This window comes from Lagopus leucura, unplaced genomic scaffold (genome assembly GCF_019238085.1).
Source record: "Lagopus leucura isolate 7727_CA_CO unplaced genomic scaffold, USGS_WTPT01 Super-Scaffold_73, whole genome shotgun sequence".
Taxonomy (NCBI): Eukaryota; Metazoa; Chordata; class Aves; order Galliformes; family Phasianidae; genus Lagopus; species Lagopus leucura.
Window position 1 is genome coordinate 51,413,126 of NW_024962252.1, and position 26,031 is coordinate 51,439,156.

The following is a 26,031-nucleotide window of genomic DNA, read 5'->3' on the forward strand; positions in this document are numbered from 1 at the left end:
TTCATTCTGCTGACATTAATTGGATGAACAGACCTTCTCAGAAGGGACAGTATAGGGAATGTGTATGGAAAAATGACAAAATAAGGACTTTCACAGCTGAATAAAGACAAGTGGCTGAAAATGGTTTTTATAGCTTTGGCTTTGTTGTGGTTTAACCCTGCAGGCGGCTGAGCGGCACACAGTTGTTTGTTCTCTCTCCCTCTTCCCAGTGGGATGGGGGAGAGTTAAGAAAAACAACATAGAATTTGTGGGTTGTCAGAACAATATTTACCAGAACAGAGAAAAGAATAATAATTACAACAAATATGTATGTATGTATCAATGTATATAACAACATATATAACGCCACCCCTGACCAAAGTCCAGCTAGCTCACCGAGAAGCAGAAGAGAGATGAACTCCCACCCCCTTCAAAACTCCTTCCACTTGATGTCATATGGTATAGAATATCCCTCTGGCCAGTTTAAGTCAGCTGTCCTAATTCTGTTCCCTCCCAGCTACTTGGGCTCTTTGCTGCAAATGGCCTTGTCTCTGCACTAACTATAGCTGTCAGTGTGTTATCAACATTGTTTTTCTCATAGAACCAAAACATAGCATCACACCAGACACTCTGAAGAAGATAATTCCATCCCAGCTGCAACTGAGATAGACTTTCATATGTTTCATTTGGGAATCTAAAACCATTTTGCACAACTAACAAACTAGGATTCACAACACTTTTCCGAAAAAAAGATAACTGTTCCCACCTTACAGATGGAGGAACAAAGGTATTGAGGCTATCGTTTGAAAATATGTCCTGCTTTCAAGACCCCAGGTTGAGATACATTTAAGCCTAATTCTCAGAAGCATTAAACACCAATGTTTATATTCATTCATTTGGCATTGTTCATGCCTAGAGCCTCTGAAAATCAAGTGCGTTGCCTCTTGTATCGAATGGTCAAAATAACTAAAGTGATTTGGCAAAGATCACAGAGCTATTGCAGGGCTGAGCTGGGACAGAGACCCAGTTCCTTTAGGACATGTCCCTTCATGCCGCATCCTGGTTCCACATAGTGAACATTCCCCTTGTATTCTTGGCCAATATGAAAAGCATGCTCTGCTCACTGAGTTTTCCTCTGCCATCTCAAATAATTGGATGTTACAGAAGCAATATTAAGCACTCGGGTTATTGACCTGCTTTATAGAGTCATTTTACCTTTTCTTGGTAACCATCAAGAAGTTGTCTTTACATTTTTTATTAATAAGTTTCTTATTGCAAAACTAGCATGAAAAAGTAATGAGAATCATTTGTATCACCTGTTTTTCCCCTGTTGTTTTGTTTTTTAGCATACAACAGTTTTGCCCTTTATATTAATCGAGATGAGAACAACACATCATCAGTATCCCAGCAGGAGCTGTGGACTGGCTGCAGTGTGCACCTTCGCTGTTGGCTATATTTTATGGTAAGGGCTGTACATGCTGTGTTTTCAAATCGTATTGGGGGTTTTGTACTGCTAAATTTGGGCACATATTTCATTATGGATATAATCACTAACAGATTCACGCTGCATGCCTCGTTTGGTCCAAGACCTGGGCTTTGTCTGGTTTCCCCAGATGCTTATATTTTTAGAAAGTATATGCCAAACCTCACACAACAGGAATTTGTTGAACAATCCCATGTAAGCAGTGGTCTTTCCAAGAGTACATTTTTTGACCTTTTTTTTCAAGCTAAATGTTTTTCTTGGACCTTGGTTTTATTGCTTAGGGGTTTGTTCTATCAAATAAAATTGGGAATAGGCAAATGATTTCCTGCATTAGTATTTACACGGCAACAGAATAGATAGAATGCTGCCTTTTTTTCTTTTACTAGTTCATAAATTCTTTCTGTAAAACTGATTGCAGAATAAGCTGGTAATCCAAACGTTGCAGTTTATTTAAAAAAATGCAAATGCTTGTGAAAAAACTAAACAGCAATAACCTTTCTTATGCAACATTAAAATCGTTATGTCTTATGTGACAAAGTTAATCTACTTTGGTCATTCTGACATTGCATCTTTCACTAAACCTTTGTTTTGCTCACAGTGCTCCTTTGATGCCATATATTGTCTATCCTTTCCACATACATTTCATGACCTCCTGTTTACTTCTTCTCAGATCACAACAACCTTCCCTCAGCTCAGGGGATGTTTTCCAAAACCATGGATAATACTTTTTTTTTGACCAGTCAAGTGAGGTCTGACTAATGAGAGAGGAACACAGACTTTGCAACATTTCTTGCAAACAAACTATGCAACATTTCTCCTTGGTCCAATAAAAAAAAAAGCTGTTATTCATACACATCAACAACATCAAGTGATCATAAAACGATAGTAATCCAGCTGAAGTGGGATGCTGTGTCCCAAGTTGCTAGTCATTCTGCCATTTACATTTACAAACACATATCCTTCTTAAATAAGAATGATATTTGCAATTTTAAGATAAGGACAGTCTCATACATAAAAGGATGTAATGATTTATTCAGGAGAAAGGGTGTTCTTTTAACTCATATATGGTAATACATAACAGCTGCTTATTTACCACCTTCCTCCGAAGATGCCTAGAGATAGGATGGCCGAGTTGTTGTACGTGTGATCTGACCTGGTGATAGTGCCTGTTTTCTCATAATCACCTGAGTAGACACGTGGGATAGCATTCAATAAAGCAGAAAATTGAAGCAGTCTAGTCTGTAAGTGAAATAAAACCAGAGATGTCTTAAGAAACTGTTACATTATTGGTGTGATACTCGCATGCCTTGAACCTGCCTAATACAGTGTATCTACATCCTACAGCTATAAGTATAATGTAAAATGAACTTTTAGGACAAATAAAGCACAGGAAAAAGATATTTAACTACTAAGCAGATATCCAGTTACAGGCTACTGTCATCTCCCTTTGCTTTTGCTTAATGTTAGGCCTGCTCTCAAGCAATTTGCCTTCTTCCAAGTTGTAATTCCTCAGAAAATAGTGTGAGACAATGGTTTATTCTATCTAAAGGTCATCCTGCTAAAATTTGCAGTTACAGTCCTTACCCTCCTTCCATGTTTATGGAAGAGATTTTGGTCTTCTTATGGGGAAGACCGGAGGGAGACACAGGCTGCACAGTACCATCTGCAAGTACTGCGTCTTCAGCCTGCAATGTTGAAATTGAAGCCTCTGTCTAAGATTTGGCTGAAACTGCAAGCTAAGTCTTGTTTCATTGATATCAATACAGTGTATCTGGTGTTCACAGAAACCAAGAGAAAGAATGAAAAGAGTGGTTTTTTTAATCCACCTCAGAGTGTGCCTACATTTCACAGCTAGTTTTCACCATCTTCCTACTGCTAGGTAATCACAGAATTAATTACCATAATCATTTAGAGAATTTGTAATTATATAATTAGGATTTGCTGCCCTCGTACACTTTAGACCCCTCAATGTTAGCGTGGTGCATTAGAAAGAGATGACACCTGCAAATGACCTAGTTACATGCAGCCTTTTGGAACTTCCTTCCTTTGCATCTTTGCCCTCAGATCCCCTGCTGGTGCATAGTTCTTGGTTTATATTTTTTGACCTTAAAGTCAGAAGTCTGCTGTGTCATTTTTCCCTCAGCAATACTGTTTTCTCTGAAGCTTTCTCAATATAAAATTGAGAAAGTTGCTAATCATATGTTCTCAATGTTTTACCACTGAATTTTGAACTCTTCCCACCACAGATGAAACCTTCTTACTGTACTGCACAATTTATGTATCAAGTCTCATTTTGTACTATAAAGGCGTATACATTTTGTTAATGCATTTTTTCAAGTGTAGCTAGGGAAGAGCTTCTGGTTTGTTTCATGTGCAGCTGAATCTTTCTTGTATGGAAGGGACAGTGAAATGGGGAGTTTTTATTTTGTATGTCTGATAAATGAGAAAACAAACAAACAATTCTGAATAGAATCACAAAAGTTAGAATAATATAGCTAAATAACTTGATATCACCTAAACAATATTCAGAGATCTATTATATGTATTATTTGATCTTGAGGAGTAAAAGAGTATAAACTTTTTCTATTTTTTCTTTTCTTTTTTCTTTTAAATTCTATCCCTTCAGTCAGGAGAGCGTTTGGGCAGGCACACTTAGTTCATGCACTGCCTGTGAAGAAGAACTCTGCATTGCTTTCAAGGAACTGTGCCCAGGCACAACATTCACAGACCTGTGTTGCCTGTTGCACTCCACACATGGACTTTAAGGATCTAGGCCATGGGATAAGATGGGAAAGACCAATTGGCTTTATTCACTATGGCTTGAAAAAGTCATAATTTGTACTGAATTGTTAAATCTAGACTGTACTAAGAAATCGTAGGAGTTTGCCAGTACTACCAGAAAATACTGCCAATGAGAGTATGGAGTTGGTTGTCAAGGAACAGAAAAGAGCCAGAAATGTGTTGCTCCTTGCAATACGAATGACCTCATGGCAACTAATATCAGAGCCTAATATGTCCCTAGAATAAACTGAGATGAACACATTTATTTAAAATCGCTTTCTTGTTCCATCTGCTTTTGAGTGCTTGAGGATGCCAAATAAACAGACCCTAAGAATCTGACTGACTCCACTGCTCACATAATTGGTAGGCTACATATTTGGGATCAAAAGACTTGGTCTGCTCTCTTGTTGCTATCTCAAATCCACTAGGACTTGCCTCCATGTGTGCCAAGCTTGGACTTGATTCATTCTTTGATAGATCTAATTAAATATCTTAGGTATCTTTAAACCTTTCTTTGAAAATAAAGTTTAAGTGGCTTTGTGAGAGCTCTGTAGATTTGCTGAGGGAAAGCATTTACATGGGATGATTTGCTGAATTCTTCTTGAGTGAATAAAAGAAATGAATCTACATTCTGAGAAATTGTAATGAATTTGAAATAGCTGCAGTCAGTTTTGCTGTAGGATTTCCACTAGTGGTTCTCTGTAGAAGGAGAGGAAGGTCAGAAATAGAATATGTTGGCAAAAGGGTAGGAATGCTAGGACAAACACTGTAATTCAGAAGAGAAGGGTAAAGAGTATGGAAGTGATTGATACAGATGGAGTAGGAAACCCAGCATGTGTCTGCTACACAGGGTGCGTTGTTCTCTGTGTGTCAAGAAGGGGCCATACATGGTTTTGCAAGCAAGCACTGGAGAGCGAAATTCAGCATGGATCAGGTGAATCAATGATTGGCAAAGACCAAATTAAAAATCCTTTAGAGACAAGCAAAAGAGGGTTAACAGAGAGCATGGGCAAGGACATGTGCAGCTAATAGGTCATCAAGCTGAAATCATGCAAGTGAGTGGGAAAAGCTTGGAGGGGAAGAGGGTGATGGGCTTTCAAATCAGAGTGGAAGTCTGATGGTGGGTGATGGATCATAGAATCACAGAATCACAGAATGGCCCGGGTTGGAAGGGACCTCAAGGATCATGAATTTCCACCCCCCCGCCACATGGAGGTCCACCAACTTCCCCATTTAAATACTAGATCAGGCTGCCCAGGGCCCCATCCAACCTGGCCTTGAACACCTCCAGGGATGGGACATCCACAACCTCTCTGGGCAGCCTGTTCCAGCACCTCACCACTTTCTCTGTAAAGAATTTCCCCTTGACATCCAACCTAAATCTTCCTCCCTCAACTTAAAACCATTTCCCCTTGTCCTGCTGTTATCAACCCTTTCAAAGAGTTGATTCCCCTCCTGTTTGTAGGCTCCCTTTAGGTATTGAAAGGCTGCAATGAGGTCACCCTGCAGCCTTCTTTTCTCCAGGCTGAACAAGCCCAGCTCCCTCAGCCTGTAAGTGGATGAGACAATGCAAAAAAGAAGAGAGTTGAAGCCAGGACTACTTAGAACGGGAAAGATTCAGAAGTAGAAGAAGCAAAAATAGGCCAGGGAATTAGCATTCCCTGTACCTTACCTACAAGAAGAATGGGAGAAAAACAGTGCTTTCAGGAGGAGAATTCTTCATGAATCCTCAGTGTGATAGGTCTGACATAGCCATTATGGACTGTTTCATTCTGTTTCCCCTCCACCTCCACATCAAGTGTTTCAAAGTAACAGTACAGTCAGTACAGATGACATGCATAGATAATACATTCTCACTTGCTTGTGCATCTCCTTAAAATACAGCTCAAGAAAGCATAGCAACCATTGCTATATTTAAAATTAAATAGTATTTATCAAAACAGACAACCTCCAAATCTGCAGAGTTTCTGTCATTGTAGCTCACACGAATTTCTCCTAATCTTTGTTCATCACAGAGAATGCTGGCACTATGTTGTGCTGCGTATGTTTTGCATGACATTCTTTGCAGGAGCAGTTTTCTGTGATTTGACATCTTCTGACTGCACAAGCCATTCCATATCAGTAGTGCAGTCCTATTGACCCTTGTATTCTTCGGCAACACTCAAACTGGCGAAGAATCCAGCATAAGAAAATGGAAGAGGTGGAGAGTATTTCTTTCATTTCCTGATGACTGTCTATTGAATTTATATTTTAGTATTTAAAATTCCTAACCAGTATAAATTCCTCCTGTAGATTCCTCCTTCCCAGCTTACACCTGTTTGGCTGGGAATATAAAGAGGCCACCATCTTGAGATGGCCGAGAATGTAACAATTCTGATTAGATGTAGAAAAGCTGTCCAGTGTCTTTGGAAACAAAAATTAAAAATGTAAAGAGAATTTTCAGTGTTAGAAATCAAAAGTAGAACAGTTTTATTCTGGGTCATTGTGCTCCAGCGTCTGAAAGCACAGGGTTGAACCCTAGCCTGTACCCACAAATGATTTGTTCAGTGACTTAGCTGCTGTAAGCCTATCACCTCCTTCAGGAGATATTCTACAATTTAACAGTTCTGAGTAAAGTTCCCCCTTTCAGCAGAAAAGGAGAGCGATACTAGGAAAGATCAGGAAATAAAAGCATTGAAAATACCCACATTCTGTCACTTGTTAAATTGTAGCCACAACAATCAGCTTTCAATGTATTTCAGACTGAAGAATTGGCCTTCTATTACCTCTGTCGCCAAAAACCTGGATAGCACAGAAGATGTAGGAAAGGATCTGTGAGAGCTGCTGCAAGAAATACCCAGAAAGGCATTACCACAGTAGATCAGTGTAGTTATGTATCAAGGCTGTGACTGTTGCTAATGTCAGATGCTCCAGGAGAGGAATCAGAAGGCCTTTTTGGAAAAAACAGCCTATAAGGGAAGCTTTCATCTAAAGACCATGAAAAAAAAAAGGATGTTTGGACCCTTCAGTCTTGATGTGTTCTGTACTTTGTACTGAAGCATAATTGTATGCATTTTTATTATTTGTATAGTCTCCTGACTTCAGAAGCTCACTGGAGTTGTATTATAGTGCCTACAACAAAGGACTGGATTAAACAAACACAAGGTCCTATCAAACTTTTATTCTAGGAGGTTTTTTTAATCTTGATTTCAGTGACATATCACTGCAAGCTAGGTAGATCATTAATTAGACATCACACAGAAAGATATTTCTTTTGTCAGATCTGAATGTCTTGCTTCTGAGTTCTGCTATATTGCTCCTTCTGCTACGAGGAAGAGCGTTTGGAGCTCCTCAGCGATTCTGTGGCATGCATTGTTACTGTATGTCATCTCATTCACTGCTCTGAAGAAAGGCTCTACAGGCCCCTGCCTAACAGTTCCTGCTTTCAGATCATGTAGTACTGATTGTTGTCTAGCTGCAGATTTGGCTGAAGGGCTCAACTTGGGCAGGAAACAGATGGAGACTCATAATTCAGACCACAAGGAGCCAGCAAGTTGTGATGCCTGTGCAAGTGTATTTCGAGTTGTGTAGCTGGCAGCCGTGTAGCCATCATGAGGGAGCAACCCCTTTCGGTTGTCACAGCCGTCTTCTGATATCTACCTACTGAGCTTGCCTTTACCAGAACTAGGATTTGCACATGCCATTGTAACAGTTGCATCACTCAAAGTGAGGCATAAACCACAAGGTTCCCACAGTTTTTTGAATTTGTTGCTTTTCTTCATTAACAAAAGATCAGTAGCCAGAGAGTAAATGTACCTATCTTCTCTGCACAGTTTTCGTTTTCTCAGACAGACTGATTGAAAAATGGCAGACAGGAAGACTCATTCCTTTGATATATGAGATATGCAACATCTACTGTATACTAGAAGTGAAAAACAGCTACAAAGTCAAGGTTTTGACAGGTGTTCTGAAAACGAAGTAACAGTGTGTTTTCAAATTTCTGTTGGTTTTTTTTTTTCTGTTTCCTACACCAGCTGGTTGAAAAATTCCAAAAATCACCACTTTTTAAAACATTTTAATTTGAATACAAGTGGGAATATCTCCACTTCTTTTTTCTTACCAGTTCTAACCAATGGCAAAGTGAGCTGTGTGACCCCTAACGCACTCCTCTTTGCAAAAACACTGCTACATCCAGAAGGACTGCCACAGAACCAAAACATGGGGAGCTTCAAAGTTCATGTTATCTTCTCAAAAGTAGTCAGGCCAGTGTTACCTTAAACTTTTTCTCCTCGATATATTTTTGCCTTAACAACCCATTTTTCATACCTGTGCATTGAAAGGGTCTTAAATTGGATCTAGATTTGCACTCCTAAGTAAATCTTAATGCATGCTTCCCTGTGCTTATCTAATAATGAAGTTGGACAAGAATAATGACTACTAGAATTGCGACGTTGAAGGCACTCATTAGTGTTAGTAATCAGCAATCTTGAATGGAGGCTTTATGCCCATGGTTTATCAGCTCCTTGTGTGGGGCTGTGCTAGCGTGCGTTCAGTGTTCAGCAGGGGAGAGCTGCTCAGAAAGGCCATCAGGTGAGGTTTCCATGGTAGCAGTTGTCCTCTGGCAGCTCCCCTCCGAGGTGCAGGCTGCGCAGGAGCAGTCAGTGTGCCACTGCTCAGAGGGGACACGGCCAACATCGCTCAGCCCAAATGCAATGCTCGCTGGAAGGAAGGTCGGGGTTGCTGAGGGTGTGAGGTTGTGACAGTCATCTCAGCAGTACTGTGTACCCCCTGTTCTCAGCGCATGAGTTCCTGTGTTGTGGCTGCACTGGTGACAGGCGTACAGCAGCTGTGTGGAACGCACCAGCAGCCTTGCCAAACAAGGCGACCTTTCTGGGCAGCAAAGAACAGAGTTCATACAATGTACTAGAAATTCTGAACTAACCAGACACAGCTGACATTCGGGAGCTCAGCAGTGACTCATTGGTCAGATTTAGAAAATGTTTCTTCTTTCCAACATAAGTGCATTCTAGTAAATGTCACTTCTACTTGGTTCATGAATTTGAGTACATAGGTGCCATTTAGAAGGTCCCTTGAAAAGTCCCTCCATAAAGATGCTTCATGGTACTGGACAGTTTCATCACGCAGGGATGCTAAGTACATGTACAGGTAACAGAGAATCACTAAGCAGGGATTCTATGCTCTCTGTTTCTCTCTATGCTTTCTGCTCTTCAGTAGCCTGTGGCCATTGACATAGTGATCAAAAGTTTTCTTTAAACAAAAAGTATCAGCAAGTAAAGCAAATCATATGGACGTGGAAATCTCCATCAGTAATTTTCTCTGCAGCTGCTGAGTCTTCTATCTAGCTGTGCTTCACTGCACGCATCTCTCTCAAACTGATCGGAGAGGATCAGATTTACAGTCTTACAGAGAGATCAGCAGCTCAGAATTGTGAGCCTCAGCCTTGTCTCCACTGAGCTTTTTTCCCAGTTAGCCACCATGATGTGTGCTCAGTTTTTTGGCAGCATTTACCTTTCTTAGCTTCCAACTGCTGGAATATATAATCTCTCTCTGTCCCCCGCTCTGATTTCACCATTCACCATGTCAGATCTCTCTGCAGCACCTGTCCTTCCACAGGGTACAGATGTCAACGCAGTCACACACACAGAAACCACATACCTAGAGTGCTTCTTCAGACTGCGTTGAGGTACAGCTCACACACTGTTTCTTGAGTTAATGTTCCAATGTTCTCCGTTGTAGATGAACACTAACAACAACTGTGAGAAGAGCAAGTCGTCATTCCTTTTCCTTTATTGAGTGTGGAGCTGGGTGGAATTTCACTGATGAGATGGTTTAAAAAAAAAATAATTTTGCAAGCAGAAAATCATTTGATCGCGAATCATACCAGGTAGCTGGAAGAAAAATTGGAGCAACCTATAAAACACAGGTGCTAAAGAAATCATTGTTTTAAAGAGAAGCTGAACCATATGTCTCTGACAAATGAAGAAACTGAAGCACTTGCCAAGTGCGGAGAGGAAAGCAGCGAACACACAAATGTACAGAATGAAAACAAAATGCACCAGAAAGCAGAAAGCCAGGCTTTGTAGGAGAATTGCAGGAGCACTGAACACCTTTTGGAAGAAGAACTTGCTTGGAATTGTGGGAGTGTTGCATTCCCATGCTGACATACAAAACAGGAATTTATATTCTTTGTAAATATAAATGTAGCATCAGAACCTGAAAATTGGATGACTGTTCATACTGAATTTAAAACAAAGCTGTAACAGTACAGGAAATCAGTCTTTGTTTCGTCATTTTAAATGTCTGTTCTGGAAAGATACCATCTGAGCTCTCCAAGAAGCTGCAGTTAATAGCAACTCGCTGTCCTTTCAAGTGAACCTTTTTAGGTTGCAGCTACTTTCTAAAAACAAGGCTGTAAGAGTCATCACTTGATGGTTTTGTTCTGTTTCAGGGTGTGCTGGATTCACCATGTTACAGGAGTGTGGGTGTACCCGCTTCTTGAACATCTCAGCCCAGGTGTCAAAATAATCTTTTTTGCAGCTGTTACTGTAATAATTAACATTTTCTACGTGATGGGAGAGGTCCTGAACAACTACATTTGGGATACTCAAAAATGTGAGTATTGTTTTAGAAATATTAATTCATGAAATAATCTGTCAGGGCTTGAATGTGCTGCCCTGAAAGTCAAAAAGATTTTTAGCAGGCTAAAGTGGAGGAGAATGACAGAAGTTCCATTGAAACTTCTTGCTTGCTCGCTCTTAAGAGCAGTCAAATGAATGGAATGGCTGCTGGAGAGCACTATGTGCTATGAATATGTATTCTTTTTTATTACTTCTAATACTAATTTAAGAGCTGCTAGCAATTACCTGAAACCCACTTGGTTTACAACCCACTTATTAGCTGATGAATCCATTAAATGCCTCTAGAATAAAATATCATTTTGTAGGAACATTGTTAATGTTAAGCTTTGACTAAGAAATAACAATTTTAAAAAGTAGTATTCCCAGATATAAGGTGTCTTCTGCTTATAAGTTTATTCAAAGAAAATTAATATGTTCACATCAGTCAAGTATGAGGAATGAAAGACCTTAGTGCAGGGTGAACATAGCTCTCTAGGCTGTATGTTCATCTACCAAGCCTAGGCCAGTAGAGCAGTAAAGGAGTAAAAGGAAAGACAGAGTAAAGGAAAAAGGAAAATAAGACAAACACAAGCTTTAATCTATGAAAGATGTTTTCATTTGTCAAAATGCCTGGAAAGCGAACAACCTTCATAATCTCTGCAGGAGCAAATCACAAATGGAGCGGAATCCTTGCTCACTGGGAATTCTGTCATTGTATTCATTGGGCCCGTAACAAATTGTGACCATAACAACAGTCCACGTCCCATTTTGGGAAATATAGTTTGCACCTGTTCATACACCATAAATTCCCATGGTAGATTTCTGCTCACACAGATCTGTTTTACCAAGTCTTGTGGTACTTGGGAAAGTCTGATTCTTGAAGCTCAAACAGTTTTACCTGCCATTTGCTCATGGCATCACTTAGATGCAAAGTATCTTGTTGGTTTTATGCTACGATCAGTGGTCATTGGTCACAATGGGTTTTGAGTCCTGAGTTTGATGTCACATTCAGGTTTTTTTTTACTTATTTAAATTAATGCTGGAAAAAAAAAAGCTTGTAAAAAATGCAGCTACAAGGAACACTTTCACTTAATCTACATCATGTATGTAGCATAGAAATGTGGTGAAGAACCAACTGTTCTTACCAAGTCGATGAATAAGTAAACGGTGGAAAATCTCCCTCATTTTGCACTGTATGGATCTCTGCTTCTTGTGGCCTCTGATCCCAGAGAAGCCGATCGGGTCATTCTCCCAGTCGGTTCTCCATGACCCTATTATCCTCTCTGTCATTTCCTTGATTTGGTAAAAGAATACAAATCCAAACTCCTTTGTGGCTCAAGCACTTGCAGTCCAGAAAATGTCATGAGTCACCTGCTGTTGTGCTATGCTGGAAACACTTTGCATAAACCAAACCTGAAGTGTATAACATGCATACCACAAACAGCAGAAATTTCAAATAATGCCAATCTGTCAACTGGCAAGATTTAGGAAAATGTTATTTGAAAACTGTACATTTAAAAGGAGTATTTGAATCATAAGTTTTCAAATTAAGGAAGTCTGCAGTGAAATTTCTGGGGTGGAAGGGGGCTGTTTTGAGCTTTGGAGGTTTGTTTGGTTTTTTTTTTCACTTTCCTATGGAGATGCGTAAAATAAAGCCTTGCTACTGACAAAATGATTTGCAGTTAGATATTTCCAACTGAAACTACAAATATGGTAGGCAAGGAAAAATTTGCCCTTTCTACAAGCCAGTGTCTATCCACAGTTTTGAGGGTGTCTGTGTTCCTGCCAAACTATTTGATGCATCTGCAGCAGTGCAATTGAGAAGAAAGGAAAGAGCCTCTTTTCAAAAGGCAAATAAAACAGCTCATTTAAAACTGTTGGAGGAGTTTCTCACAGCAGAAGGCTCAAGGCTGGCTCTGGAGCAGCCTTGTAAACCCACTGTAATCTTTTGGACCCAGCCTCTTGTTTTGGTTGTTAAACCTGTGACTGTTGCTCAGCACAGGTCTGCCAGTGACACCCAGGGCCGTTGTCCTCAGGCTGCTGGCAGCAGCAGCCCCGTTTGTTTCCTCATTGCTTCTTTCTACAAAGGCAGCTCTGCAGCTGTGTGTTCTAACTGCACGTGGCTCTCACTCCTTCCCATCGTGGAATTAACTAGCTACGTTTTCACTGCGACTTTTAGTGTAACTGCCATCTATGCATAGATTGCATTAGCAGGTGATCTTACTTGTGACTAGATTTTCCTCTCAGTGTTCTCAAAAATTACTCCTTTTTTGCCTCCAGTCCTCAGAGGTCCTTCTTTTCCAACATGCAGCAGGCCTGAAAACCTCCAAAAGAAATATTTTTATTTGAGATGTTTGGCAGAGAGGGCCTAGTCAGAAGAACAATACTTTTGTCAGATACCAATAGTAATTCATTGTCCAGAAACAGGCATATGAAATAGCTGAACGTTTTCATTGCCAGAAAAAACACAATCTGCTGCCCAACCCAGACGCTGCTCAGCTTAGAGGAGAGAAAAGTCCTGCAGCAAAGATCAGTTCTTTAAGGAGCCCTGCGCTCAGCACAGTCCTCCCGATAGCACTGAGGGACATGACCCTTACCAGAAGAAAGAGGTGCCCTGTCGACACTACTTGATCCTTTGTTTCTGTGCTGTCAAAAGAGGCAGATGTACTTGCAAATATTTAAAAATCTGAGGCTGAAATAGAAAGGGGGGCTTAAGTCACTGAATTCTAAGCAGAAATTTTAAAACTTGCATTCAAATAGAACCAGCTGCTTCTCTTCAGCTATAACAACATCCACCTTAATTTGCTCGTAGGTAAGCAGAGGAGTTGAGGGAACTAAGTGTTCCCAGTCCCCTGCAGCAGTCAAAGCCTGAGCATGCGGCAGGGGGTGAGGCTGATTTGAAAGTGGTCGGGAGGGAGGGAGGACTGTGAGGTTCATTACTGGACAACCACTGCCATCAGGTGTGCAGATGCTCTTTTCATGCACAGCAGGTGAGGTAACACATGCAAGAGCATGTGAGCAAGTAGGGGAGAAACAACAGCAATATAGGGAAAAGAAAGATTAATGCTTTAGAAGAAACCTCCCTAAATAAAATTTGGTTTTATTCATTCAGAGATTTTTAAAAGCTGTTCTCCATATGCTTTCAGGTATTGAAGAAGACAAAGAAAAGCCAAAATTGGACTGAACAATAGATGCAACATGGAGGCTTGTTCATGGCTCCATGGAAGATTTCTCATCCCCAACAGAGGTTGGCACAGAGAGGAATCTTTTGGAAATAAAGCAGATAATGGGCCTTCTGCTCAGAGCAGGGATATTCTGGGGGTTTGTGTGGAGGGAAAATAATTTTAGCTAAGAATAATAATTATGTTTAAACCTCCATTCCTATTTCTCCATGCTTGCATGTGATATACACATTTAAGATGTATACTTATCTCCATGGCATTCTCAACATGCTTTTCTTGAATCAAGTAAGCCATTGAATCATTAAGTCATTACAGCTTTCCATTTCCACCAAGAAGAACAAGTCCATTCTTTGTATTGTTTGAGAAAAGCTTAACCAGATATGTCTAATATGGAGAACAAAACAATCCAATGTATTTCCAAGTATAGTGTAAAAATGTATTTAAAATCTATTGCATGAATGTATCTGAAGAATTCAATACGACTGCAATGCAAACATAACATGATGTGACAGTTGCCTTAAATGAGTGATGCTAATAATTTTATCAATCCGGTAAGATTTTATTTGCCATGTTAGACTATCTGAAAATGATGCAACTTTTCTTAATTATGTCTAAATAAAGATCAAGTTATCCCCAAGTTTCTGTTTCTTCATGCTGATTCTTGAAATTCTGGATGGATTGATGACATTTGAATTGTATGTTTTCAGGTTTTCCAGTGTCAGCTGTAGATGATATTGTTTCTGCAGGAGGACTTTTCTTATTTTCCTGGTTCAAGACCAGTCCTGCATTTCCAGATTGTAAGTTCTCAATACGTGGGCTTAACCATTAGCATTGTATCAGAAGGTACCTTTAAGCCTTCCTTTGGGAAGGTATGATAGCAAATGTTCAAACTCAGAGGCATGCTTTTTGTATGAGGAATTCAGTTCCAAAATACTAGAGACAGTCTAAGCTTGACAGAATTCTGTTTAATGTTCAGACAATCAAAGATGAACTGTAGTGGGCATGAAAATTGTGTAGAATTAAAATAAAGTGAACAGAATTATTTTCAAAAAATTACTTTATGAAAAAGTAACCTAAAGATCCAAACGTTCACATGTTCACATCTCACATGTACTCACTGGTATTTAGGTGTGTTTACTTTAACACACAGAGCACTTTAAAGGTCTATAATGTTAATGTGTGATTTTTATTACAGAGATTCTTGCAGAGTTTTAATATAACTTGACCATGTTTCTGCTTTGGAACAGTTTGGGAGGAAACAGATCTCATGAAAATCATGATATGCTTCCCGTTATTTTTTCTAAATACACTGCTGTTTCTGTATATGTGATTGCAGAAATGGTGCAGTAGCACGGTGCAGTGACTTTCAGTTGATCTCCTTCAAATATAAGGCATCTGCAATTACATTGCCATGTGACTATTCCTTCCGTGATTTACCTCGTTTATCAGAGTTGCAAAGATTTCAAAGCTAGGCAAGTTACTAGAAAGTTCCTGTAAACGTGTGGCCAGGTTGAAGGAGGAGCTCACATGGAATTGGTTTGGGTCTGCCCAGTTAGTTCACTCTGGCTTCATGCCGAATGAAACCAAGTACACTGCTTGTGCACTCACATCGGCTTTGGAAGCAAATTAGCTGTAGCCACGTGGCCTTGCATTAGGGTTATTATGCTCTGCTGGACCTGAGCTGAGTTGGCACACATGCACAGTGATTCTGCAACATGGTTACTCTATCCACAGATAACTGAACTTGATTGTAATAGATGGTCATTAGTGGAGGAGGTAAGATGTCTGTTGTTCGCAACAGGCCTTCAAAACTCAGGAAGAGAAGAAAATACAAACTCATTTATATTCCAGAGATCTGTGAACTGCTTAAAGTCACTGCTTCTGAAAGCTTTGGTATTATGTGAAAGTATTGGTGGACAATGAATATGCTAAACAATCCAGCTGTACTGTCCAGCAGCAGCAGCAGCAGTGACACATGTTGTATCATGAGAAGATTAGCAGCTCGTGGTGGGAAACCCAAAGCACAAATCTTTTTGTCTTGTTACACATTCTTATGATATTTTTTAAAATATTATTCCACAGTGATTTGTTTCATTCACTGAATTCAATTGTTCATTCTGATGGAAAGGTATCAGATAAAAAATAAGACATTCAAGAATGCCATACAGCTATATGCAGTCTGCTACAGCACACCAAGAGCTCAAAATGGCTGTTGATTTCTTTTTCTCAGTAAGTATTACAGCCGCTTAGGCAGAGTTTTTCTTCTAATACCATGTTGTTTTAGGTGATACTAGAAGTGTATTAACAATATACAGAGAGCAGAAACATCAGAGACTAAACTGATGTAGCTGAATCCATAGATTCAGAGGTACTGCATAGAGACACTTAAAATTGTCTTCCCTTGTATCTGTGAATTAATGAATATTGGGCACCTCTGAAAAATAGTATGCCAAGCTTAGGTATCAGTTATGGGCTTAATCCCATGAAGTCGGCAATATGAGACAAAGGCAACAGATGTGACACAAAATGTGATAGGCTTCATTGGGCTCAAGGAAATTTATGATATTTGAAGAAGATCCAATCTCAGTTTGTCTTCTCAGGTCTCAGAAAGTTCTCCACCTCCTTTGAATCACAGTATTTAAAGTCAAAAACAAGTTTAGAGCACCAAATCCAACCTATGATGTATGAACCAAGATATAAATAACTTAGGAGCCTGTCTACCCGGAGTGCTCTTCTAGACTCTGTTCATTCCCTTTAGAATTACACAATCCAGAGTGTTTAAGAAAGATGATGGATGAATGATGACTGAAGTAGAAGTCACTTGTAAGCTTGCCAAATTTCAACCATCTTGGCTGAAATTGTCCCTGAAAGGCATTTCTCTTGGGAGAAGTTTTTTTTTGTTAAAGAAAAAACTTTTTTCAGAACAAGTCATCTATTTCCAAATGAAAGTCTATGGAAAAGATGCATTTTTTCTATGTCTAGAAAACTTTTCTCTATTTTTTTTTTGCTGTGGAACTGAGTTTTTGGAAGAAGGATTGCATTTATGTTAGTAACACTTTCCACTTTATGGGGAAAATCTATTTTGTATAAGTTTTAGAAAAAAAACCATCCCTGCACTTCCCTGTAGTACACAAGTAATTCTCTGAAGTCTTTATCAACTTTGGAAATGGTCTGTCTACTGGCTGAACAGGATTTGCCATGCAGTTGCTGATCTGCTGACTTTCTCAAGTTATGCAGAGTTTGACTTCCAAGATGTGTACCAGAATGGGGACCATGACCTTGGTTTCCGTGTATTGTCAGTACACCCCCAAAGCTAATGCAAGTAAAGCAGAATTCAAGGAAAGGAAACAAAGCTTTGAGGAAAACTTGAGCAATGAGAGTAGGTTGCAGATAAATAAGCTAAATGGAAAGATTTCCAGCCATTCCCTTGAGAACTGCTGTAAAATTAAATTATTAATACTTGTTAAGTATGTCCTGGCTGTAGTGAAAAACCACATACAAAGTTCTGTGAAGGAATCATTAGTTTTGTTGTCAGAGAAAGATACAGCAGTAAATAAGGCAGGCTGCCACACCTTGAACCACAAGGAAAATAACAAAATATGGTTTCATCATTCACCGAGCACCATCCATCATGTGTTATGAATGAGGCAGAGGAAAAAATATTGTGTGATCATCTAATTAAAGGCAGTATCATAATTCATACTCACAGGGGGCCAAATTAAGGTTGAACAGACTGCCTTAATTTTGACATTACCTCACTCTGACTTTGCAATCTGAATACTATTCTCTTGCCTTAGTATAAAATATGAAAAAAGTGATTTTTTTAAAGCTGGTTAGAATGACTAACCATAGAGTTGCCATAAATTTCTGTGTGAGTATATGCCCAGTTTGGCTTTACAGAGCTCATCCTCACTTTCTGTATGCACTTGGATACCCCAAAATAAGTACGCACAGCTCTCATACCATTCTGTTACAAAGAAATTGCCGTAATTTGTTAATTATTGCCACAGTTTCAGAACTAAATTTAGTCTGTGATTTAATTGGCTTGTATGTGATGAAACCATATTTTGCTTTCTTTCTGTAGCAACTGGTACATTATTTTAAAGGGAACTGACAGACACTTTCCTCAGTTATGTAGTTTGTTTCTCTGCCCATGTGGGCAGTACCTGCTAAATTGCCACTTGTGCACATCATATCCTCTTGGACACTGTGAGTAGACTGAAAAATGGCTACCTTTTCCAATAGGCCTCCAAATGATGGTTTGACATGACAGTGTACAAGGCATATGATTTAGTTGTTTGTTTTGAATATGCTATTTCTTGACAACAATTTCTTCTTCGCCTTTTATTTTTTATTAAGAGTGGCTAGCCTGCCGGGCTCTGATATGCACTTGGTTAGCCTTTGAAGGCTCTGATACCATTAGGTTGAATATTGATAGCTTTTATAATCTAAAACTTGAGTTAAATTGTAGTCCTGAAGAGACTACAGCCTGAAGTTGACATTACTGAGGTAGGTGTGGTGCTCCTGCCCTGAGAATGAAGGAGCAAGCAGCAGGAGATGTGTAGGTGGTTGCCTATGAATGCAGCCTTGGAGGAGTTATGTTACTAATCCTGTCTTCTAATGCTTCTGTTTTAATGTGAGCAGGGGCAAATTGTGGTGACAGCTATTTTCCATCAGCAGCAACCAAAGAAAGCTCCTAATCAAATTGTAATGCATACTAGTAGAACAGGTCATATACACTGGGGTATCCCAGCTGCTCTGCACTGCTCCTGTGGTTCAAAAGCATCACATGCTGCTTTAGCCAGCTGCTTAAACTGGGGTCACAGGTGTTGCAGTGAAACCTGGGAGTTTTTATTATAAATGTGGGCCATTTTATTTGGCTCAAGATGTTCATAGGTGTTGCAAAAGTGCAAATGTCTTCAGTATAACTGATCGTAGTATTTAAGCTGGGTTGCACATACAGCCTTGGCTATTTCAGAAATCCCAGGAAATAGAAGTGTTTGCAGGCTTGGTGGGTTAATTTCAACAGAGGCAATGATCTCTCTTTTTCTGAGGCAAGAGGAGCAAAGGGAGAATGAAATTAGTCTGGAAAGTAAACAGATTTGACTGTCGACATCTGTTTAGGAAAGTACTTAAGCACGTGCTGAATTCAAAGCATACGCACAGGTGCTTCTCAGTGCAGAGGCTTTGCTGAATGAGGGTGCGAGAGCACTGGCAGGTGGGACGCTTTCTGTAGTGCTTCCAATGACGTAATTAAATGAAAAAGCTTTTTGTGCTTAGAATGAAAATAGGTCTTTTGAGCACAGTTACTTCCTTTTCTATTATTAAATAACTCTAAGAACAGAACTGTCCAATTTACAGACCATAAACAACAAATAGATTTAACATATATTCTCAGAAATAAGCAATTTTATTTTTATCTAAAATGCTCTCTGTATTGTCCAAGTAACAGATGGAAATAAATGGATTTTAATGTAACCCAGAAGAGCAAGTTGTAGTCTTGCTCCATTAAGTGCCTTTTTTGTTCAGACCACGGCTGTAAAAGGGTTTGAACCTCCACACCATAAACGCCAGTATGGAAGTTGGAAAGATAGGCTTCTTGGCCCACCGGAGGAGCTTTTTGCTGTTCCTTAGAGCTGTGTAAAAAGAGAGAGAAGTAAAATAGCATCTTTTTCTCATTATCTGTATTGTAGCTAATCACGATGTCCAAGTTCAGCATTTCATACATAGCTCATGTATTAAAAAGTAAATGTCTACGATTAGGCTGGAGAAGTATCTCTGCTGTGTGCATTCTAAATATAGAGAGCACTACAGTACAGTCAGTACTAGGACATAATATCTCTTTTTTCTAATATGCAAACCATCCCCATACTACATTGGAAATACAAAAGTTCAACACAGACCTATGTACATATCTATACATACACATATGTTAATACAGACACACATGGTCTGCAGTTGAAACAAATAATGACAGATATTAAAGGACAGTTACTTGCTTACCGTGAAAAGAAATCAGGAGCTATGAAAGATAAAATTCTTGTTCCACCAAGCTCTTGGTGCTTCTGCTTTTCTCCTCAGTGGAAGGCTGCTGAGCACAATCTTCAGCCACAGTTCCCTGCACTGCACTATGGACACATACAGATAACATTTACAGACTGTGTGCTGCTTAAGAAATTTTTGCTTCTGCATTTCTGCATGTTTAATTTAATTTTGCAGGCAGAGCAGTGCCTGGCTAGCTTTCTACGTATAATTGTCCTCATTTATTTGCTATGTAAAATAAAATAATTTGTTCTTATTTAATAACGGTTCCCAATTTGGCTTCTAAGTTTACACCTGACAGATGTAATAGGATAAAAGATGGGAAGGTCATCTGTCTTCTGCTGGTGGTATTAAGTTGCAAGCCATTTTCTCTAGAAGTGGCTTAACAGAATGAAAGTATGGAGCAGAAGAAGGCAATTAAGTGCAAAATTATGATAATGGAGGACCTCTACTACATGTATACAGTATAGCAGAGTCACCATTGGGCAGGTTATAAAGAAGGAATTGCTGGAATGATAATTTCTTGGAACAAGTAGCTGTGGAGTACACAGAGGAAGAGAGTGTTCAACCTGAAAAGCACAGGGACTCATCCAAGATGCAATCCCAGGTGAACACTGAGCAATAGTGACCACAGCATAAGGATGTTCACCCTCCCTGGGGTGGGAAGGTACCTAAGCTTTGTACAGTGTTCCTAAATATGGGAGAGGAATGTTGTAGAGGACAGGAATGAACAGATGAACAAATGAAAGAAAAAGAAAAAGAAAGAAAGAAAAGAAATACAAAAGAAGCTGCTGGGACTATCCCACATACCAAAGTGGTGCTAGAGGCATCCTGAGGAAGGGAGGACAGCATGTAAAATTGCAGGTCTGAGAAATAAATACTTAGGCAAATGGCAGTACATTGTGATACTTTTAGTGGCAGAACCACTGGTGGGATATGCACAATTAGAGGCATATCGATGTAGTGGTACGATTATAGATTTATAGAAGCATCTAGGTTGGAAGAGACCTTCAAGCACACCAAGTCCAACTATCAATCTGACCTAGTTCTGACAGCCCAGCTATTTCTAGTGTTACTTCTAAACTGGAGGTAAATTTAGAAAGAGGTCCACTGGATGGCCTATGATACGATTAAAGCAAGAATGCTTGTCAAGTCAAGTGCCTAGTTGCCACTGCTGTTAAGGCTGCAAAAGTGGTTATGTTGCACAGTGTTGCAGCAGCCTGTTTGTACTGGACCACATCTTAGCCATGTGGCAGGTCTTTTCCTTCAGCAAGAACTCCACATAGACAAACTATAGCTGGACCTTGGCTGGAACTTGGCTGCTGTGCTTGTGAACACAGGTCCCATAGGATGACATACAGATTGGCACGTACCATAGCTATGGTTGGTGCGTGTGGCTGGAGATTTCACAGTAACTCAGTACAAAATAAAAACAGCAAAAGAAGAAGAAAAGAGATGCCAGGCTTTGTTTAATAGAACTAATTACGCAGGTACTGGAAGATTTCAAATTCCTTTCAGCACTTTTACTCAGGATTTAGATTCTGCTTTAAAACCCTCTACATTTTGCAGTTTACACATTAGCATAGCGTAGGACTACTTTCAGGAACATATATCTGCAGATCTGGGGCATGAGCTGTTCTCATAATTTCAGTGGGATGGAGAGAAAACAGTTCAAAGGAGGAGGATGGGGGAAGGGAGGTATTTCCATATTTTTTTTAAGGAATCATAAAGAAACACAGGCAAGAATGTCAATCATATTTCTGTCTTTAATATTGTCAGGAATACAAAAGTTCACAGAGCACATGTGTGAGAGGGTGCTGTGCTGCCTTGACTACATGATCTGCATGATACATGTCAGAAGATGGGAATGTTGCTATGGCAATTGTTCCCGTTCCTGAATACTAAGTTGACGAATAAGCCAGTCCACAAGAAAGCGGGCTCACTTACGAGCTTATTTGCTTGGAGATGTTAAATATTTTCAGTTTTTCTTGAAGAGATGCATAATTTTCTGCCCTGGCTTCTTAAAGCTGGGTGCTCCTCACCTCTCTCCTCTCCCCTTCATGCAGTGCTTCTGTGATCTGGAAACTACTGAGGAGAGAGATTTAACAGAATTTTGTGTTCAGGGCTGTTGGGGTTTTCCCACAGTTTATACAGCATCCTTCAATTTCCAACTTGATCAGAAAGCAACAAATAAATGGGTCTTTTTGCTACATCCTACATTCCCAAAAGGCATTTTGCTGCCTCATAAAATTCTGTATCAGATTCAATCCAGATCATACTAGCATCTTCCCATTTACATTGTCCCCTGGCAGGACAGCGAGAGAGGGACCGGTAGCTGTTACTTCCCCTACCAGCATTTTACTGTGCCACCCAGAGATCCCATTCCTTCCCCACTGTACTGATGAGCCTCTCCCCCTTTGCTCTGTAGGTACTGTGACAGGGAAGCAATGCCTTGACCCTACAAATTGCACTTTTGATTTCCATTTGAAATATTCCTGTTTGCATATATATATATGCCAAATCACTTGAACACCCACCTAAAAAGAGAATGTACCATAAGAGCATGAGGATTTATTTGATGCTTCATTGTCCAGTCATTGAATAATAAAGCCAACAGAAAATAATCATCAGTCATTGGAAGAAACACGACCAAAACAGCAACATAAGAGAAATTTCCTGTCAAGTTTAATATATATGTATAAATTCCAATAAGACCTACCACACTGCCTCAGACAAGTCACAGATTTGTGTGGACCCAGAGGTATTCACGAATACGGGACATCTTTGGAAACTGCAGGAGCAGGTGTTTTACACAGAAGACTGACCTCCTGATGTAACATTCATTCGTTCTCTGTAGAAACACATTCTAAGTGGAAGAATTTCAGAGCTAAGGCTTAACTCTGAAATGCTTATTCAGACCATCCAGCTGGTCTGAGGTTTTTGATACCCGCCTGACTCAGGCGGAGTTTATCTCCGGGTGGACCACAACCACCAGGAGAGATGTCAAAAGTTTCCACAGTGCAGGGCACGAAGAGGTGAAAACATTTACTTATTTTGCAGAGTAAGGACACAGTGCTTTTCCACTATGCAGGCCCAGGAATTTTAAACTACGCGCTTTCTTTCTTTTCTATCTGAGCTCATTTTGTTTCTACAGTTTTGAAGGACAAACCTGAGCCACTCCTGTTTCAGGTACTTTCCTCATTTCCGAGCAAGGAGACCAGGAAAAAGAGCAGACAAAGATAATTTATTTACATAATTTTCTGCCCTGGCTTCTTAAAGCTGGATGCTCTGTTCTGCACCAGCTAGAAAAGATGATGAGCTGCGGCTGAATATTTGCTGACAATTTTAGTATACGGTCCAGCTCACTGTTGAATGGAGACCAGTACACACTGCTTTCTGACAAGCGCCACCACCACATTCTGGGCAGGTTGCCCAGAGCAGGTGTGAAATTTGTGTGCAGAAGGAATGAAAAGCTTAGATCTCTGTGCAAAGAGGGGCTTTACCTCATCCTGCCGAAAGCTGTCTGTGATAGGGAAGCGTTAGCTGGGACATGACCACTGATGGTTGGATGAGATGATCTCAGTGGTCTCTTCCAACCTTAATGATTCTATGACAGCTTCCTTGGCCACTCTGTTTGCAGGCTGCCTGCCCTTCAGGTGACAGCAGCGCTATCCCTTTGCTTTCTCCACCAGTGATCACTTGCTTGCCCAGGGAAGAGCTCCTCAGCGTTCATGCCCATGAAAAACCACAAGAGCTGGAGTAAAACAAGATTGATTCAGAAAGAGGGTGTGAATCCAAGAAGTGCAAAACAAACAGTCTACACGACACATTTCTTTCTCACCTCTGCAGAAGGTGATCTAGCTAATCCTTCTGTGTTGTAACAGGAAAATAATCGATATCTTAGAACTCTGCAGTGAGTATCTGAGGATGCAGGCAGCAAACAGCAGCTGTCTGGGCCTCCAGCCCATCCAGCACTGAGCATAAGCAACTGCCTCTGGTGTGCCCTCCAGCTTTGTGCTGTGGTGTCTGCATGCAGGCAGCGACTTCAGGCCACATCTCATTTTCTTATTCCCAAATAAGCATTCTGCTTAGCTTTGCCACCGTGATGTGAGTTTCCTAAATAAGATGTTCTGGGAAAGAACATGCTCTTGAAAAAAGATAGATAGTCACTTCTTTCAGAAAGCTTGGCATTCGCACAGGCTGCACTGACATCCTGTGGCTTAATTTCCCAGCCTGAAGTGAAGGTAAGCACACAGGGACAGCTTTACCCCCACTTCTTACTCCCTCTCCTCATTGCCCCATTTGAAGAATGGAGTAGCACCCTGGGATCTAACGTCACCACATCTGCCATCGTGCCAATGTTGCCTGCCAGGCACCCCCCTTTATGGTGTCCCTTGAATTATAGCCCACAGCAGCAGGGCTGGGAGAGAGTGAGCTGCAGTGACCCATCGCTGGGTGGAGTGTTGCTGGGACGCCCTTATCCACGTGTCTTTATGGAAAAACTCATTAACACCCTTACCTCCACCTCTGCCCTCAGGGAGCCCAGGTGGAGCCTGCTGAGCCATTCCACAGGGTGCCCCAGGCCCACTATGAGCTGCACCCCAGCCCCTGGTCAGACACTGCGTGAGAGCACCCAGCCCCAACAGACTTAATGTTTCCTTCCCCTGGGGAATAGCATTAACCTGTAACTTTTTAGGCATCACTTGATCAGCTGAGTAACAGCTATTAGCTTTGGACTCTAGGCATTTTTATGAGATATTGGTTCCAGGGCTTGTGGTTTGGCGTCAAAAGCACGTTATTCACACACAAAACAACTGCATTAAAATAACATTAGGGATCTGGCTGAAACTGACAAAACCTAGGAAACTCAGAATTAAGGCTGAAAGTATGTCCTTAACTCACCCACAGCATGCCTTTTGGAGCAGTTCATATTGCATGTGAAATCCCCTGGCACTGGCCCCTGCCCCAACAGAGCTGTGCTCAACACAAGACTTTGGAGAGGAAATCAGGGCTGTGTCTCACCCCAGGTGAGTCATGGCCACTGCCACCTTCATGCCCTGGGGCCAGTCATTGACACCATCGCTTTCACACTCCAAACCAGCCAGGGTACTGCTCTGCCTTGTCCAGGAGGGATATGCTCACCATCCAGTCCTACCCCCAGCAGGTGGCAGCTGTTATATGGCAAGCCAGGCCAGGCCTACAAGAAAGAAGGGAGCAGACTCTTTATCAGGGTCTGCTGTGATAGGACAAGGGGGAAAGGTTTCAAACTAAAAGAGGGGAGTTTTAGACTGGCTATAAGGAAGAAGTTTCCTTTACAATAAGGGTGTTGAGACACTGGCACGGGCTGCCTGGAGAGGTGGTGGATGCCCTGTCCCTGGAGTCATTCAAGGTCAGGCTGGAGGGGCTCTGAGCAACATGATCTAACTGTGGGTGTCCTTGTTTATTGCAGGGGAGCTAGACTGGATGACCTTTAAAGGTCCCTTCCAACTTAGACAATTCTAGGCTCAGGATTTCTGTGTGTCTGAAGCTATCGAGCTGTGTTTTCAACCCTTTCAGCAGCACCATGGCAGTCAAGAAGGGAGCTGCTGAAAAAACAGCACAGGCTGAGGAGGGCTTTGCCCAGCCAACAGCCAGGGGTGGGACATGAACCTCCAGCCCTCATGGCATCATGCCCCCATCTACTGTTGATTTGCTCTGATTAATCAGAGTAGTACAGTGAGGATGAAACATAGCCAGGCTAGGGACTGCTAGGTAACACCAGGACACTCTAGGGCTGCAAAGGTGGGTTGGAGTAACACAAGAGCAGCGAGGAGGAGAGAGGCCTTTCTGAAACCTGTCAGGGGAAAATCCTTAGCCCAGAAAACACCTTCTAATGTTCCCTCTGTGGATTGTGTTACTGTGAGGGACTGCAGCCAAGACCCGGTGCGGGGGCACAGGTTGCTGCCAC

The 26,031-nt window shown here is 40.8% G+C and overlaps 1 protein-coding gene across 1 annotated transcript in view; it reads left to right on the plus strand.

The window, feature by feature from the left end:
• The window catches only part of AIG1 (androgen induced 1), a 118,713-nt gene extending 104,034 nt beyond the window's left edge, over positions 1–14,679 (plus strand). The window contains exons 4-6 of the mRNA XM_042894680.1: positions 1,326–1,441; positions 10,692–10,855; positions 14,007–14,679. Of these exons, the coding sequence (XP_042750614.1) occupies positions 1,326–1,441; positions 10,692–10,855; positions 14,007–14,044 (318 nt within the window). The 3' untranslated portion in view covers positions 14,045–14,679. The remainder of the gene's footprint in view (positions 1–1,325; positions 1,442–10,691; positions 10,856–14,006) is intronic.
• The last annotated feature ends 11,352 nt before the right edge of the window (positions 14,680–26,031 follow it).